Genomic DNA, 18,289 nt, shown 5'->3' on the forward strand with positions numbered 1-18,289 from the left:
TCTCAGGAACTCTCAGTTCATTATGTACTCACCTATCTAAAACACAACCTTTGAATTGGCTTAATTGCTCCAGCCAGCCACATCTTAAAAATATCCTATTTGATTATCTCCATAACAGAAAATCTTATTTTTGCTGTATGACTGGAAATGCCGATTGAAATTGTATCAATTCCTTTATGTATACCTGAAAAGAGGTTAACTGCTCAAAAGAAAATAATCATTTGTATTTATTCAGTTCATTGATTCGGTCCTCTAACTAGTCAGATTTCAAAATGTTCATTTTTAAATTACTGCCTTTCCCATGCTTCGGAGGAAAATGTATTTCAGGATTAGATTAAAATGTGATCAGATGAATACATACTTTAAAACATTAAAAAGGTTGGTGTTTCCAAGGAGTATGGGACTGATTGTAAAATTGAGTTGCTCTGTCTACCTTCAGCAGTTAAGCAGCAATGGGAATAGCAACATATTATTGTTAGAATATTTATATTCAAAGAGGAAATGCCAGCCTCTCTAGATAAAAAGAGTATGTGGTCCAAATCTTTGCTTGCCAAAACTGCTATAAATACAGTGATGAAAATAGAGTGACAACAAAAACTCAAGTCATCCCAAGTCTCTTCAGCTTTTGGGTTTAAAAAGGGTTGCTGAAGTGCAGTTAGGTCTCAGAAACAAATCCTAGGATTTTTCTACAGGGTGAAAAAATACTGGCATGCCAGGCATTAGTGTTCCTGTCCTTATCAGCCAAATAAGTTAATGGTGTTTCCTTCTTGTTGAGCTGTGTATCCTGCCTTTTTGCAGACCTGATTCAGGAGTTACGGTGAAGCTGCTTTTTCTGTTTTGCTCTGGGTTTTAACCTGGCCTTTTCAAATGCAGTCCTGTAGATACCTCAGAGCCAGACCACGATGTTACTTCTGGAGAATGGTGAGTTCTTCCACGTATGGGTCAATGTAGCACTTAGAGCATGTTTCAAGACCCCACAGTTGGGGGCGGCTTCCTTAAATGAGCTAGTGTTGCATTATGTGAATATGTAAGGTGAAAGATTTTGTGCCAGTATGTCATTATTCTAACAAAATCATTTGCAAGGTCAGATCAGCTGTCCCTAAAATCACCTGGGGGACCACAGGTTCCTTGTTTCCTGCTTCTCCCTGTTTCTTTCTCCTATCTTTTTCATTAGGTTTTAATTGCCTAATTGACATGTGTTTCAAGGGGATTTACTGATAGCAATTAATGTCTAGAGATGAAGATTCTCGTATCAGTTTAGGGACTGCCTTTAATTTGAAAAAGCCATTCAATTCTGGTTCAGCTGGCTGTCCTTTAATGAGACAAGAGGTGAGGTTACCTCTTGTAAGCTGCAATGATTAGACCATAGTCCAGCTGCCTTATGTGCAGGCTGAAATGATTGCAGCTCTTGCAGAACTACCCACAATTTTATAAAGAAGGAGAAAAATAGAGCATAGGAAAGAGGAAGAGCTCCATTTTAATTGCTTTTGAGGCTTAGGCATAGACAGATAACAACCACTCTGAAGAGGAAGAGAGCTAGGAGAGGCCTGATTCACAGAAGGGAGGAAGGACTGTTTAATCCCACTTTGATAGTCAATGCAACAGGTCCAAATCTGTGGATCATAACTGAGAATCCAACAGCAATATCATGTGTTTGAAGTTGTTTCAGATTAGTTCTTGTCCGCTCCCATGTAAGTCATCAGTTTCATTTTGTTTCTTCAGAATGGAATCCACCTTGTGCACTGTGAGAGGGCTTGGTAGAATCATGGCAGTAGAGATCTCATCAGAAAATTGGAAAATTGGCATTCAGATATGAATGTGATAGAATGAAAATAATGTCAGAATATCACACCAGTTTTCCCAATCCAAACTAAAATTTTAGTACAAACACATGCCTAGGTCAACTGTATTCAAGAAGCATATATCTGACAAGTTTATTCAAAAATTTTGGTGAGACTTATTTTAGAGGAATGCAGTTGTAAAACAGATTGCTTTTTCCTATTTGTAAAATTTCTATCTGAAAGACATTTTGCCTGAATGTATAATCATAGAACCATATTTTTTTTTTAACTGTGCTGTAAATACCTTTTTGAAATGCAACAAGAAAATTTCCATTAATGTTAGCAATGCTACTTGAACCCTATTAAGGCATCTTTGACACAAGGGTATAGATGCAGCTTCAGGGCAAAATGATTCATGTCTGCCTATATTATCATCTTGATTTACTTTTATTTTTTTTATTTTATTATATTACAGTACAGCTCAATCTAGGAGGTAATGGGTTATTACAAATCTGTTGAAATTCAGTAACAATTCAGTAAATTGTTTTCCCATTGTCATTTACCTTTGGCTGTGCAGCCTTTTTGCTGGCAAAAAAATAATTGTTCCTGTCTGAGTTTTTGGATTTGGAGCCCCAAGTTATATTTTATTCCTTCTCTTGCTTTCTACCTCTTTCCTTCCTTGAAGTCTTCTGTTTTAACATTTAAACGTTATGCGCTCCCATTGTTGAAGATCGAAGTGCTATATAGAAAATCCATTTCTTTTTCTTTCTTGCATGTAGTGTTCCTGTCAGCACAGTTTAGTGTAACCTTAAAGAAGGGTTTGATTTCAGTGTGTGCTTGATTTCACATTGCCTGTCACTGATAACAAATGTGTCCACGGTGATCCAGAGATGAAGGAATTTCCTTCCTCAATCTCTCAGATATTATTCTGTTATTATAGTTATTTTTCTGACTTTGTCCTGTGACCAGCGTTTTCCCATAAATGAAATTTAAAACTGAAAGCATTATATTAAAAATAAACTTTTCATTGTTGGTATTTTCCTGAGGTTTAGGGTTAAAAAAAAACCTCAGTCACAGATTAAAAATCCTTTTCATAGCATCAGATTCCTTCTAGCCTCTGAATGTTTTGATTTTAAATGCATTGTACTTAATTTGATCGGTTTTCTTTCCTGATGTGTTTTTAAGGTCTGTAATGCAACAAGTGCTAAACCATATACCAAATGGGAAATCAGTAATAATGTTTAGTTCTTCTTCCCAGAAAAACGATTGAGCGTACAGTGTATCACTAATATGTGCGCAGTTCAGTTTGCAATATTCACAGTATCTTTAGTAGATTTTTTTCTGCCTTTGATTGTTTTAGTTGCCTACATAAGAAGTAGTGTTATTAATTTTTTACCTTTAGTTTGACTATGCATTCCATTTTGAATAGCTTAGCCACCTTTTTTTAATCATTTAGATTCCTCTCTGTCCCCACTGTCAGTGTACAAATGGACAATATATAGTTGTGTTTTATGGTGTTGTGGAGGTTCTTGTTTTCCCTCAGAGCTATACATCCTACTGTTCTGAAGCAGATCTGTTCATCTTTGCTATTATGTGTTTATCCCATGACAATCATGGAAATATGGAAAAATGTAGGTTGGATACGAGCTCAAAAATCATTGAGTCGAGCCATTAAGCAAGCACTGCCAGTTCCATTACTAAACCTTATCGATAATTGCCACACCTAACATGTCTCTTAAATACCTCCAGGAATGGTGACTCAACCACTTCCCTGGGCAGCCTGTTCCAGTGCTTGACAACCCTTCCTCTGATGACATTTTTTCTGATATCCAATTTAAACCTCCCCTGGTTGATGCCATTTTGCCTTATCCTGTAACTTATTGCTTGGGAGAAGAGACCAACCTTCTCGAACCTTCTTCAGGTAGCTGTAGAAAGCAGTAAGGTCTCCCCAGAGCCTCCTTTTCTCCAGGCTGAACAACCACAGTCAAATGTGACCATTTACTGCAGGAATGCTTGGCAATCACATGGATCTGAAGTAGCCAGGTGGCTCGTTCATGCTGATGACCAGACTTGCAACTGTATGAAGTTGGACCAGACTTTGTAAATGTGATGCATTCCTGTTACTTCATGTTGCTTGGCTGCTTCAAAACCAATTGAGGCTTCTGTTTCCATGTAAATTATTATTGAAAATAAAAATAAAACCAATCAACCAACCAAGCAAAACCCAGAAAATCCGGCAGTTTACTAGAAAAGGAATTTCTTTAAGAATTCCCCGGCACAGAAATGATATTCCAAGTGTCAGGTTATTTTCCCAGTGAAGAATTGCTGGTTGATACTTTTGATGAACATGGGTTAAGCTTTCTTTTCTAGTAAGAATCTGTATAGTGAACGTACAATGATGATGTTAGTGGTATTACCCAAGGTAATCAACAGCATCATTCAAATGTAAATTTTAGAAAATGATTAAATAAATATTCAAATGCATTTTCTTCACAAGCTCTTCTATGAATGCTACAGTGTCTCTTCTCTGTATGCTTCCTGCATGTTCAGGGGATTAGGAATTTTAGTGGTCCTCAACTTTGTATTGAGCAGATTACTATTCACCTTTAATTTCTAAGAAAAGTCACTGCAGCTCTCTGAAAATCTCCCAAGTCCTACTTGGAATTAATATAGTGAGCTAAGTAATATTATGAAACTGAAAATATTTATTTGTTCTTAAACCAGATTTTTACCTTAGGGTAATGCTGAATTTGTTGACTTAAATCATTGTTAGAAATGGTCTACACAAATTCAAACTGATGCTGTATGTGGGAGACAGCTGGTTGTCATGGTAACTGTAGTGCAGCTTTTAATTCCACTTGGTGAGTAATGCTAACACAACGTGGCTGAATAGACCATGGCTTAGCAAGTACAAGTGTCTTGAATTCTCCATGTCGTGTTACAGACTAAGAAAATGCTTTATTCAGATTTATATACTGCTCCATTTTTGGCTTGTTGCTTTTCAACAAAGACATTGTAGAAGTGTATCTAAAAAGGTAGAATATATCAAAACTATGTGGAGAATATGCTTTTGGTTTGGCCCTCAAAGAGCCCCAACAAGGTGATAAAATTAAGAGTCAGAGAGTAAGATATATCTGGCCAGTGGATATGATTTTGTTTTCTAATGAATGTTTGTCACTGCATTTTTAATGTGTGTCTATTGAAGAAATGCTGGAATATAAATTTAGGATGGCAGAAGAGCACAAAATAGCCAATCAATTTTTATTTCTGTGTTTATTTGTGGAAGACAATGGGACATTGACTGAAATTATTTCATTTTGTTAAAGCTGAGACATTCACTTAATGCTATGTTTAAGAGGAAACCTTTGCTTTTCAGGTAATGTGTCATATGTGAAAGAAATAAAAGACAGTAACTCTAGGTGTAGTTGGGCAAATAGGATCAAAATCTATTCATTCGTTTGCTAATTATTCTTTTCCAGACCCTCATATTTACCATAAAACCATTTTTTCTTTATGTCACATAGTAGAGAAGAATGAGAATACGAATTTTTGTAGCATCTGTGCCCTTGGCAGCACTGTTTCCATATCATTGTGAATATATGGAGCTTCCAACACTCAGAAATCCTGATGATAAAAGGATTTCTCATTGCCGAGATAGACAATTTGGGATTCTGCCAGTTTTTAAAAAATACACTGTCTTTCAGCTAATAATGTTAGTTATTAATTTTGTACAAGATGTTAGTCCTTTACTTGGCATGAGAGATTCAGCTTTTTTCTGTATTGATTTTTTTTTTTTCCCCTTTTCCTACTTGAGCACATTTCTTTCAGATCCTTGCTCTAAATAATTAATTCATACTCCCAGGTACTCATGTCAGCATCTGATACAGCAGTAGTAAAAGTCTAGAAGTGCGTGTGCAGGATTCATCAAAGTACTCCCATCCAATTTAATGTAGAAAGTAAAACTGGGAAGTCCAGAAGGAAAAGGTAGTGAAATGGTGAACATATTAAGTTTTTATGTTAGAAAATGAATGTTGCTACTGTCCAAAATAAAGGCATATCAGTTTAATAGGACACTGGAAGTGATTCAGCAAGAATGATAACATACTTAAAAAAAAAAAAAAATCCATCAAATGTGGCAGTGGAAGTCCTTGAGAATCTCTGAATTATACACTCTGTTGATGTGCCTGAGTGTTAAAATAAAGCCCTTTAAAATAAAGGCCTCTGGTACAAATTTTTGAACACATTAAATATATTGATGCCAGAAGAATTGACCTTTATGGAAAAAGATTAGAAAATCAGTAGAGCGAGAGGGAAAGAGCAAGACTATTCAAACCATTGTGAATACTAGCAATATAACAATGTAAACCAATTCATTTTTATACTGATTAAATTGCAAATTTGCTGCTTATATAATTAATTTACAAGACTTTAAAAGTGAACACTTCATGGAATATACACCACTATTTTTAATGAGCATGTTGCTGTTGCTTTTTCAGTATGCAGGCCCTGCAGCACTAATACTTGAAAACTTCTATTAATTCAAAGGCCCATGAGCAAGACAAAAAGGCTGTGTTTTCCCATTCAGTCCTGTAGTACACTGAAAACTGAAAGCAGCTTTATATTTGGAAGAATGAAGATAGTTGTTTTTCCCTTTTCTTTGATCTAAGAAATGGGAAGAGTAGACTGAGCTGAGTTCTTACTTATTATTATACAAGTCTCATCCCATGTAACTTTAGCTAGGTTAGGACCTATCTGAGTATTTAAAGGAATCTCTTATATCACAAATCTCTTGCATTATGTTAGGGATCCTCATTCTCAACAGTCACTGAATGGGAATGAGGAGATTCTCCTCCTGGGCTTAGTTCAGACCTCACCTGGATTCAGTCACTGTATAAGTGTTTAGTGACCTTTGGTGTCTGAAATCTAAGGGACACACTTGACTGAGAGTGATAGAGTGCATACTGCCCCAGAAATATTACACCATCCTCACCCAATTTAAACTAGGAGTTTTCAAGTGCTGAGAGATGACAAGTACTGATAATGCATGCAATTTTTTAAAGTCTTAATCAGGGGAGCATCATCACTATTTCACAAGCAGCTGAGCTACAAAACTTGACTTGACTAGAGAGAATTAACATTTTAATTCAGACAGCTTTTAGAACTAAAATTACATAGACTATGTCAAGTGATTATTTATGTGGTAACAGACAAGTAATTGTGCAGATGCTCTAGTTGCTTTCTTAGCATCTGTAAAAGATTGATAAATAAGAGGCTAAATAAACTAACAGGACTGTATAAAGAGATCAGTAGGTTGGTAGAGATCTGGTCTCATGGAAGGTTCACTTAGACTTCCCTTCTGTTGTGACTGGATTTGGATTTTACTGTGGATAGTGCTAGCAAATATTTTTGATTTTCCCATATTTCTGTGACAAAACCCTTAGAAAAGCATAGTAGAATCAATCAAGGCAGATAATCCCTAAGCTCTTATTAGAACAGAAATGTGTCCAGATGAACGAGTGGTCTGTGATGAGAACAGTGAGAGCCCATGTGATTCAGCTGGAGGTTCTGCTCTGTTCATTCATTTGGCTCTGAATGTTTTCTGGCTGAACTGAAGGACCAACACCACACGTTTTCACATGAACTACACACGCAGTGTGCCTGTGGATGTATCAGCATGCATGGTATTTGGCCAGAACCGGATTTCAGAGGTGAAATTTTGTCTAGCATGTCATTGTCATACTGCGCTCAGTATCTTGTATTTTGTGTCCCCGTGGGTGTGTCAGAATCGTGAAGATGTTTGTGAGACTTACAGAGCAGGGCAGGGGATTCTGCATGGGAGCTCTGGGGAGTCGCAGCTGCAGTTAACTTCAGGCACTGGCAGGAGTGGAGTGTGACTTCTCCTTCATACTCAACATCTCGGTTACAAGAATTCTCTGAAAATGTCACTTGCCATCACTGATACACATATGCTTTAGCTCCATGCAGCTCAAGGCCCTTTGCTTCCCAGACATATTTGCATTTGGATGAAAGTACCAGAACCTGTCTCCTGCTGATGTAACTGTACTCATTTCACTTCCTTTTTTTACATTTCTATTTACAACACGTGCTTTCTGACGGTACTGATAAATTGACTACATGGCTGGAACTCAGAAGGCAAATTATGGTTTTGGCAAGTCAGAAATGAAAATATATCAGTGTTTCAAAATGGAAAAGTTAGCTTTGGGACAGGAGGGAAGAAATTCTATTTGGTGTGAGGATAGTGAACTTGTATCCTGTAACAGGGGGAAGGGAGGTGTGACTGTGCGTGAAAAGGAACTAAAGAAAAAGGCATCTTCTGCTTTTCTTTATCACATACTTAACTGTCTCTATAAAAAAAGCAACGGAATGTAGTGATCTTGTATTTGTTTCTAGAAATGTGTGCCTTGCCCAAGTTACAGCTTGCAATACTAATGCTGGGTCTGAATTGTTTAATGACTCTTGATGATATCCAAATGATTCAAAATCAGACTATTGAGTCATTTCATGGTCTGAAAATTTTAAATTCACTTCCTAAAAGATCCAAAATGCTAAAATTATTTTCAGCAGTTTCAGCTTTCCTCCAGTGTCAGAGAGGGACAATGTTTCAGTAGTCACCAAGTAGCCATGTCAGCATTTCATTGCAGTCATCTCATGAAAAGGCAGCATCAGAAAAACGCTTGGACTTCTGTACATCATAGGCAATGTAGAAGATCACTTTGCCTCAGGAAAATTATATCAAAATAGTTTATTAAAAATCTCTGAATTAAGCTTTTTCACTATATTCCCACTTATGTTACTAGATGAACTTTATCTAAGTGTGAATACCACATCAATGAAATCAGAAGTCCTATCATCTTGTATAATTAAATAATTGCAATATTCAGACATTGAATTCAGTTTTGAATTACTGTATCACCTAAGGGTTGCATCTCTCTCTAGTCATAAATGTATCTACACAAATTATCTAAGTCTTTAGAAAATCGTAATATCTGTAGTGGTATGTACTGCAATCTACTACAATGCATATAAATTTTGTTTAGTACCAAGTAAAGTTTCTCATCCATAGATGAGACTTCTAAACTTCTCCAACTTTAGAAATAACTTTGGTAATGCTTTATATCTGACTGTTGGGAAATATTCTCTCTGTTCTCATTCATAATATTTTGTTGTACATGACAATTGATGAGCTATGAAGAAATACTGTTGTGAGGTCTATATTAACACAATTCACCTAGTTAAAAAAATAAATTAAAAGTTATCATGGCAAAAAAAACTTACGTATGCCAGTTAAGTCAGAATTCACATTATTCCTTTTTCTAAACTGGTAATATTTATGTGTAATTGAATTTGGTGGTCAGTGAGCTGCAGAAGGTCTTTTGGTTAGTTAGGTATTCTGTGTAATTATGATGTCCCTCTTCAGATCCATGGAGGTAGCTTTGCAGTTATGTAGCTGAACGTTCCTCATAGACAGCTCATGAATTTTTTTTATTTTCCTTATATTTTAAAATTCTAACAGTTTTAGGAGTCTATCCTATTCTCTGAGTGCATCTGCAACTAAAACCATAGTATCAGTGTAATAAATGTGAATATTCTTGTATTTCCAGAAATAAATCATACATTTAATGCCTGAAGATTTATTGAGCATCTAAATAAAAAGAAAAAATACTCCTTCATCACAGGCTGTTTAGAGGAAAATGCAGCATTTCTAGGAGCTAATGCACGTCTGAAAGGCCCAGTGAACCAAGCTCCTGACAGGGTAACTTTTCCTGTAGAGTGCACTTCCGAAACCCATCCTTTTTAAAAATGGAGCTGCAGTGAGTCTCTGTAGGTCCACAGCTCAAAGTGTGAATGTTGAAGTGCATTTAAAATCCTTAAAGACTTCAGTGATCTTCCCCAAAACCCAATAAATTTTAGTTGAAAAATCAGAAGCCACCCTTAAGAACTCTTAAATTCCCAGGAAAGTGAATTTTAGGTATTCTGTGGCTTAACTTTATGCAATATGGCAAGTCAGTTGTGGACCCTGAATTGAAGCAGTCATATAGTGCTGCCTGAAAAAGTTTGTTGCCTGCAGCTCTTCCATGTGTCCAGCATGTTTTCATAAAAACTTGTTTCTCAAAAAAATAATAATATAGTTTTCACATTTTTTATCACACTGTTTTCCTATCATGTCTGTATAGCTTTCTAAACTCTTTTTCTTCTTAGTGGGATTTTTATGAGCTCTTTTAGCTGTATACTGGGGATGTAAGTAGAAAGTTTAAAAATTCCTTTAATCAGGAAATTCATGGGTTCTTAGAAGGAATTTTAAGCACTTCTTGTAAAACAGAGAAATAAATCAAACCTTTTAAACTTCATTTTGCAATTCTGTCATGGAGCTTTCAAATACTCTCTCAAGAGCAGATAATTTTTTGTGTCCGCAATGCCTGAAAAGTATCCCACCCTCTCTGTTATAGAGGCTAAGAAATATTTGCATATTTTAAGTCTGCATTTTTGTTCTTGGCTAATGTCCAATTTCTCATTGTGCTCATGCTGGCCATTTACTAGCATGACTTTCATTTTGCCAGGCTAACAAAGCTAAGCTCCTTTATTCTCCACTTGTGAAAGAAATTATTCATTCTAAGGGTGACCCTAATAACCATCCTCTACATCCATTCTATTCTGGACTGACTTTTCCTCAGCCTAGTTGACCAAAATTGTGTATTGTATTTCTGATTAGGCCTTTAGAATCAGGATATTTACATGGAAATGAGTCATCTTCCATGTTCTGGATTGCATTTGTCATCTCCTTTTAATTGTTAAATCATAGTGGCTCTGAGTCATCCTTTGATCAACCAGAGCTTTCACGTCCTGGTCCTTATCTTTTGCTTTCCAAAGTGGCCTGTTTCACCAGCTTGTAATAGACAATCTCATTATCAATACGTAAAACATGATTTAGAACATTGTCTTAGATGACATTCCTCTTTGTTTCAAGGTCATCAAATAAAAATTGGAAGTCTTTGAGCTGATTTTCATTCAAACTTTAGGTATATTCACTCCAGCCTGTCTTCTCCTTTGAGAGAAAATAACTGTATTATCCGTTGTAGCTTATTCCTTATTCACCTGAAGCTAATCGCTGCTAGTTCTTAATGCCTCAAAAGAAATAAGGGGAATTGTATTGCCCTGTCTAGAAAAATAGTTATCAAGGAGAATTATCACTTGGGTCTGGCACTATTTACCTTTGGTAAACCTACTCTCTCTCCCTTCATGTTCTTTTTCTTTAACTCTTTTTTTTTTTTCACTTCTTCCTTCACAACAGCTCATTAACAGGTCAGTTGTTTTTTGTAGATTTGCACATATTTTCATTTTCTTAGAAAGTTGGAAAGATGTTCAAATATGAGATATAAAATCCTAATGTGTAGACTTTTGGTCTTTTATTGGAAAAGAACTACTGCAATCAGATTTCCAGTTTACTTTACATTTATCAGCTTTTCTAAAATTTCAGTGCTGTTTGCTAAATCTGTTTCTACAGCATGACTCTAGAAAGCTTTTTATTGTTAATTAGGGAGATCTTCAAAAATTAAGATTTTTTTTTTGTATGTTTGTTTACATTTCTTACTGATGTTTCATTTTTCACTGTGCATCAAACCACCTTTTATGCCTGGCTAGAACAGAGATGTCTTGGACTCCATACTTAGTTTTCCAGATATTGAGATGCATGTGCACTGCAGAATTACTGCATAATGACTTTATCACATAATAATCCCAACATGTTTAACAATTTTGTCTCAGCAGCCAGGTGATTTTATGTTGCGTTTTTTTTTGAAGTACTGCTTCATTTCATCCTGGGAATCTACCTGAACTTCGCTTTTCACCTGCTAGTCAGTCCTGAGCCTTTCCAGACTTGTGTTTAAACAGCACTCTACAAAGTGCAGTTAAACTATGACAAATTAGTAGCAAGATTTTGTGGGTAAATTAGCATGGATGGGGAACTCCTACTTGCCTTGCTTGGTATCATCCCATTAAAAATATAAAACACAATCCTGTTTCTTTTAGCACCTGGCAAGTTGCTTGTCTTGTATAAGCATTTTCAAACTGGCATTGTTTTCATTATTTTTACAAAACCTTTATTTGGTATTTTCCCATCTGGTCTAAATTTTGGGGGCTTTTTTTTAAGACTTTTCATACCAGAAAAAGAGGTCAGAACTCATGCACAAACTACCTAAAGCCTCACAGCACAGGGCCAAATGCCTGTCTTTATCTCATCTATTTTGTGCTAATTCCAAAGGAGTGTTGTTTGAATACCTACCAGGAGAGACAGCTGAAAAAAACAAAAAAAAAAAATCGTGCCTCTTTTCATCTGTTCACAACTAAACCTTTAACATGAACCACAAACTGAAATCTTCCGTTGCTTCTAAGGATCTGCTGTCTTATTTGAGGGACTAAATGAAATCTATTATATATATATGAATAATTTATTTCCTTGGTTTTATTATGATGACCACTCTGTTAACTCTGTACGTATTTAATAACACAGCTTTACCTGTAGAGCTTAGTTTCTACTTTTTTTTTACTGTAACTTTATATAGCTTGTGCCTATTTTGGCAGCTGCCTTGTATCTTTAATAATTTAATGTATGGTGTCTTGCATCTGAATCTCTGCACCACCTTATCAGATTCTTTGAAATCTGGAAACAGAGAAGCTGCTTTTCCAGTCCTCCTCAAGGTTTAAGTGAATTCATTTACTCTTCTATTTTTTTCCCCCTCCAGACTTCCTCTGACCTGTTGCTAAGTTGCTGATTTTTAAGTTAAGGAAATTGCTGACTGGAAAAATATACCTTGTGACTGTTCTGAGGACTAAGAATTGGATGGTTTCCTATGAAATATATTTTACCTTAAACAGAAATACTGTGCCTGAAGTCAAAAACCAATCTAATACCAAGGCATACACAAGGAAGAGTTACTGAAAATAATTTGGTTTTTGTCATTCCACAGTGGTTACCAAGCAGGTTTCTTGATAGTGATTGTTTGATAATGATTATGGTCTCTCAGTATTATGCTAAATTTTAGACAACTAGAACACTGTAATGGGAAAGCAAAGCTTCAAGAGTAAATGGGAGCAGGTCTCTTAAAGGAATTATGGAAGTAGAAGGGCCAACATATCACAGAGTCACCTAAGGCAAGAGGCTGTCTTTCCTAAACACTTAAAAACTCCTTGTAAATGCTAGCATTGATTATAAGGAATGGACTGCTACCAGAATAAAACTGCCTAGGGGAAAACTTCACTTCAAATCTTTCATTTTTCCCTTAAAACATTTTTAATAAGGGCCACACATGCATGAGTTGCAAGAATGCCAAGCGCCTGTAGCTGTCAATATCCTGGGGACCATTTCTGCTTTAGAATGAGATTCTTCATTCAAATTGAAAACTTTTTGAATATAGTTGGATTTATTGGTTCTGTTTTGGCACCTCAGATATTTTGAAATACTGCACACATACACAAAAACTTGTCTAAAATGGAAACAAAACCCAAAACTTCAAAAGTACTTATAAAACTACTATCCAAAGTATGACTATAAAAAGTACTATCTAAACTATGGTTCAGAGTGTTTGAAATGACCTTTCATTCTGCTTTTTTGGAAAGTTGACCAGGTTCCAAGAAGTCCTAGGAGGCCTCCCAGAAAATCCTAAGAGCTGGTTTAGAGCTGATATGCCCTCTTTCCCTGGCTGCAGGTCACACAGATTTTCAGATATTTGGACAGATGACATGGAAGACACTTTAGAGAGTTTGAAATTTGCATCATTTCTATCGTATTTATGTGCAAATGGGTGGATGTCTATGAATAGCTTTTATTTTAAAATAAGGGCATTTTCCAGCAGAAAAATACTCCTAAGAAGAATCTGCACTGTGTTCAGGATTCCCCTTTTCTAATCAATGCCAGTACAATCCAGTTAATAGGACTAAAAGTGAAATGGAGTCATGATGGGATTATTGACATTCTGTTTTGAAAACGCTCACAGAATGTATAAATCCTGACTGGTGAATTGCTGACACAAACTAAGCTTTTCCAGGAAAATGTAAGATGCCAGTGTTGGCCTGTCATTGTAAAGCTGCAGCTCCTATGCTAGGTCTGTATTGCTCTCTCTCTTTTCTCAGAAGTCCAGGCAGCTTTTTTCCACTAGCATGCTCAGAAATTTTAGTTCCTATGTGATGTGTTGATATGGTGCCTAAATAAAAACAATTAAAATGAGATTATTTATGTGAATTTTGTGAATAATTCCCTCAAAATTTGATGATGCTGTCACTGGTCTTAGTAATCTGTGTTCCCATATTTTATTTCATCTCTGAACTCTGGAGTATCTTGCAGGGCAAAATAAGTGCCATCATTTTAATTGCATATAAGTACGAGGGAAACTGAGGCAAGAGTGGGGAACTGATTTATACTTCATCTCACACAAACTTAGCAGAATGCAAGACTGAACCTTCAGTCAGGATCCCTCCATCCTCTACAATAATAGGAACTATCTCAGTGCTCAGATCATCCCTCTCATGTGAATAATGAGTACTACTATTGAAAATCCTCACACATCTTAGATGAAAATAATATATTTATTCACATTTTAAACAGCATTGTGAATGTGTGGGCTTTCTCACTATGTGCATTTTTCGTTAATATCCTGCCACAGGATCTTGTTGGCAGGCATGTCTCTGTAGCAGATGTTTAATTCTGAGGAATTTCTAGGTAAATATTTGATGTGGAGCAAGTAGTTTCACTTTGTGTGTACATTTGTCCAGTTAAGGAATACCCTGTGCCTTTGTCCTTCACTCCACCAGTCTGCCTGCACTCAAAAAAAATTGAAGTAGCAGGTAGCATAAGTAGGCAGTATTCACAATAAAATTGTACTCCGGGAAGCGACTGTAGGCACTTATTTAGTGAAGCTTATTAAATAGTTTGTGTTATGGGTATTCATACTCATTTTGAGCAGACGACAAGGGGAAAAAATGCTCTCCTGAAGTCTGATCAGGAAAATGTTTTCTGTAAATGTGTCTTTTTGTCAAGTACATAATTTGATGTTGCTGCATGTTTGAGGTTTGCTCAGTCAGCCCGAGCGGTGCTACCAGTCCACACTAATTCCATCTGTGGGCTGTGTGCAGCTTTTCTCCCTGGCATTCCACCCTGTGCCTGTGCTGTGAAGCTGTAATCTGTGGGTGAGGTTGGGGCACCATGGTCAGGTTCCTCCCTCCCTGCTGTGTGCTGAAGGGTCTCTGTGGGCACGGACAGGCACTGGTGAGCAGGGGAGGGGCAGGTGCAGCCTGGCCCTGGTCCCGGTCCTGGTACCGGTCCTGGTCCTAGTCCTGGTCCCGGTCCTAGTCCTGGTCCCGGTCCCAGTCCTGGTCCTAGTCCTGGTCCCGGTCCTGGTCCTGGTCCTGGTCCTGGTCCAGGTCCCGGTCCTGGTCCTAGTCCTGGTCCCGGTCCCGGTCCCGGTCCCGGTCCCGGTCCTAGTCCTAGTCCTGGTCCCACTCCCGGTCCTCATCCTGGTCCCGGTCCTAGTCCTAGTCCTGGTCCCACTCACGGTCCTCGTCCTGGTCCTGGTCCTGGTCCTGGTCCCGGTCCCGGTCCCAGTCCCGGTCCTGGTCCTGGTCCCGGTCCCGGTCCTGGTGTGCCCCAGCCCAGCAGCTGCATCAACACCTCTGCAGTCCCATAGGAAAGCTCTGTCTACACCCTTACTTTTTCCTATTCATATCAGTAAGTCCCAATGGAGAAGCAATTAGAGAACCACAATAAATTAGATGATTTCCCCTCTTAGCAAAAGTGCTATAAACCTGTTGTTTTCTCTGGTTTGTGTAGGGCTGCTTTTGTCAAGTCATAGCACATTGTTGCTTAACCCAGTGCCTTTAGCTGTTGGTTTCATTATCATAAGCTTATTCACATGCTTCTAGCTTTCTCTTTTTGTGTATAATAAGTAATTAGTGTAATTTAATATGTCATCATTGTTGCTTTTCCCAGCACAGAATAATAATAAAAAATCCAGTATAAATTTAAGTTAATCACACTGTAACCTCTCTTACACTTCTGTATGTCTCCATGTAAGTCCTCAACAGTGATCTAGGGTTGGATAAATGACACTTAAAAAAAAAAAAAACCTCTATGCATACTTTTTGATAGTAATTTTAGGGCCAAAATGATATCATCAGAGGTTCAGCATATGCAGATACTTGGGATATCATAGAGGGAAATATGTCTTTTTCAGAAGAGTGAGATAAAGCCAATTATAACAACTTTGGTGAATTAGACAGTGGAAACAATCTCAGGATGAGTACTTGATGTTTAGCTCAGTTAATACCAATTAAAGCCTTCATAATAATTTAAAATTCTAATGTAGAAATGTTCTGTTGCCATTTGCTCTTTTTTTCCTGAGTACTTTTAAAGAGCAGCATCACCTAGATTGAATACTTACTTTTAAAAGGATGTTTTTGAATTTTTACTGTTAAAATCTGAAAACCACCCTAAAATATGCATGGTATAAGGAAAATGGTGTACAGAAGTCTTTCTCTCTTTATTTAATCATCCAAATGATATCACAGACTACTCATGCCTCTCTTCCATATTTATTGTGTCACTAGATGCTTCTTATACTCATTTTAGTTTGCTGATCTCTGCTACACCTTTTATCTCTCATGTGTATTTCTCCCATGGAAGTATATTAATTTGTCATGTTTGTTTATATAGTTGTGAAGATCATTGTTTTACTTCTGAAATAGGTAGTGCACATGTGCTATGAGCAAACTGTGGTAATCTATGTAAATTATGTGCACAGAGCCATACTCTGCCCTTGGGGGAAATGCAAATTAGAACATTTTGTAGTTTGTTTGTTTTTAAATACATACACTTTTCACATCAAGGCTCAGGACAGGCTCCCTGTTTATTTTCCCACTGCTCATCATTTGTTATTCCTTGTAAATATCTCAGTCTCTAATTATTAGTTTGCTACTTTGGCAGGAAAAATGTCCTTGATGAGTGAAGTCCTCAGAATTTGGTGTATTTTATAGCTCTGCTGTAAGGGATTTATCTGCTAGTAAAAGGGTATATAACACACGACTCAAAGCCATTATAGTGATCTGACAGTCTTCATTCATTTCCCCCCAGTATTGTCTTGTTTTCTTCTTTTACATTAGCGTTTGTAATATTTTTTAATCCTGCATGATTAAACATATTTTACTGATTTTCCTTATATGAAGCAAGAAAAACATATTCCTGAACTGTCTTGTTTACTGCACTTGCAGTTCTCTGCAGATGTAATTTGTTTTAATAATAAAATTATTTTTATACTCTTTAAGTACCCTTTCGGAGAAATGTTTTAATGTAAGTTGTCTGATTCTATTTTAAGTGAAGGAGAAAACCTGGTAGAGGTTGTCTCTTTAAATCAGATCTGCAGTGTTGATGGACCCTCTAGCAGGCACGGTAAGAACCATTCTCACCTCTGCAGCAGGGAGCTTGACCATATAGACTCTCACATTCAATCAAAACGTTTTCCCTTTTAATATGCACTGTTCCAATCCTATTCCCATGGTTACAGCCCGTGCTTCTTTGGTTGCTTCCAGTCTGTTGGAAAAGGAAGGCAGCATACATTTCTTGTACAGGAGTTTAAAACATCATGAAAGCAACCCTGTTGTGATTTGCATTTTAAATGTTTCTTTTTTTTTCTCATTGTACAGAATGCTGTAGCAGTAGCTTCAGTTCATTTGCCACAGTCTGTCTTCTCTCAGTCTTCAGCCTGGCAATCTGTTGATAACTCCACTTGCAAGCTACAGTTTATTGTCTTTCGGAATGGAAAACTCTTTCCTAGCACGGGAAACTCATCAAATCTCGCAGATGATGGGAAACGTAGGACGGTTGCCACACCAGCTGTTTTTGCTAAAATAGGTGAGAAGCTGTTTTGCATTATTTTCTTTGATCTAAAAGCTACGGTATACTTGATTGTGTAGAGAATAGAGGAGTAGAGTATGCAGAGTGCTGAGAGGCTGGAAGCAGTCTCTGTCTTTAGTACAGTGTTTGCAATTGTTCCTATCTGCACAATTTTATTCAGATTGTCCTGCACATAAAGAAATGCCCTTGCACTACGATTAGAATGCAAATTCTGGGCTACTGTTTCTTGACTGTGTTGTTACAGATGCTTGCTCCTTAAAGCTATCGGAAGGAGACTTGTTTCACTCTTTACAATAGCAATGTTAATGTCCTAGACACTGGTAAAAATAAGGCTTTTGGAGTGGGAGTAGTGCCCTGTTGCATGTATCGATATCCAACAGTTTACTTTCTGATACGATGGATGTAAAACAGGTGTTGTTAAAGACTTTCATCTAAACAACATATGTTGTATGTGCTAGTGAGTCATTATTTTGATTAATTACTCACCCATGCAATTTTATTAATTTTGTCTGATACTGAATAGTGCTCTCATTTCTATTAAAATTTTAAAATGTTTGAATGTGACTTTCGAAGTGCAGAATTGTCTTAG

General features: G+C 37.0%; 1 protein-coding gene across 1 annotated transcript in view; it reads left to right on the forward strand.

Moving 5' to 3' along the window:
* LOC134045959 (adhesion G protein-coupled receptor A3-like) overlaps positions 1-18,289 on the forward strand; it is a 251,076-nt gene that overhangs the window by 187,010 nt on the left and 45,777 nt on the right. Inside the window, exon 13 of the mRNA XM_062496118.1 lies at positions 17,490-17,697. Within this exon, the coding sequence (XP_062352102.1) occupies positions 17,490-17,697 (208 nt within the window). The remainder of the gene's footprint in view (positions 1-17,489; positions 17,698-18,289) is intronic.

This window comes from Cinclus cinclus, chromosome 7 (genome assembly GCF_963662255.1).
Source record: "Cinclus cinclus chromosome 7, bCinCin1.1, whole genome shotgun sequence".
NCBI classification, from domain to species: Eukaryota; Metazoa; Chordata; class Aves; order Passeriformes; family Cinclidae; genus Cinclus; species Cinclus cinclus.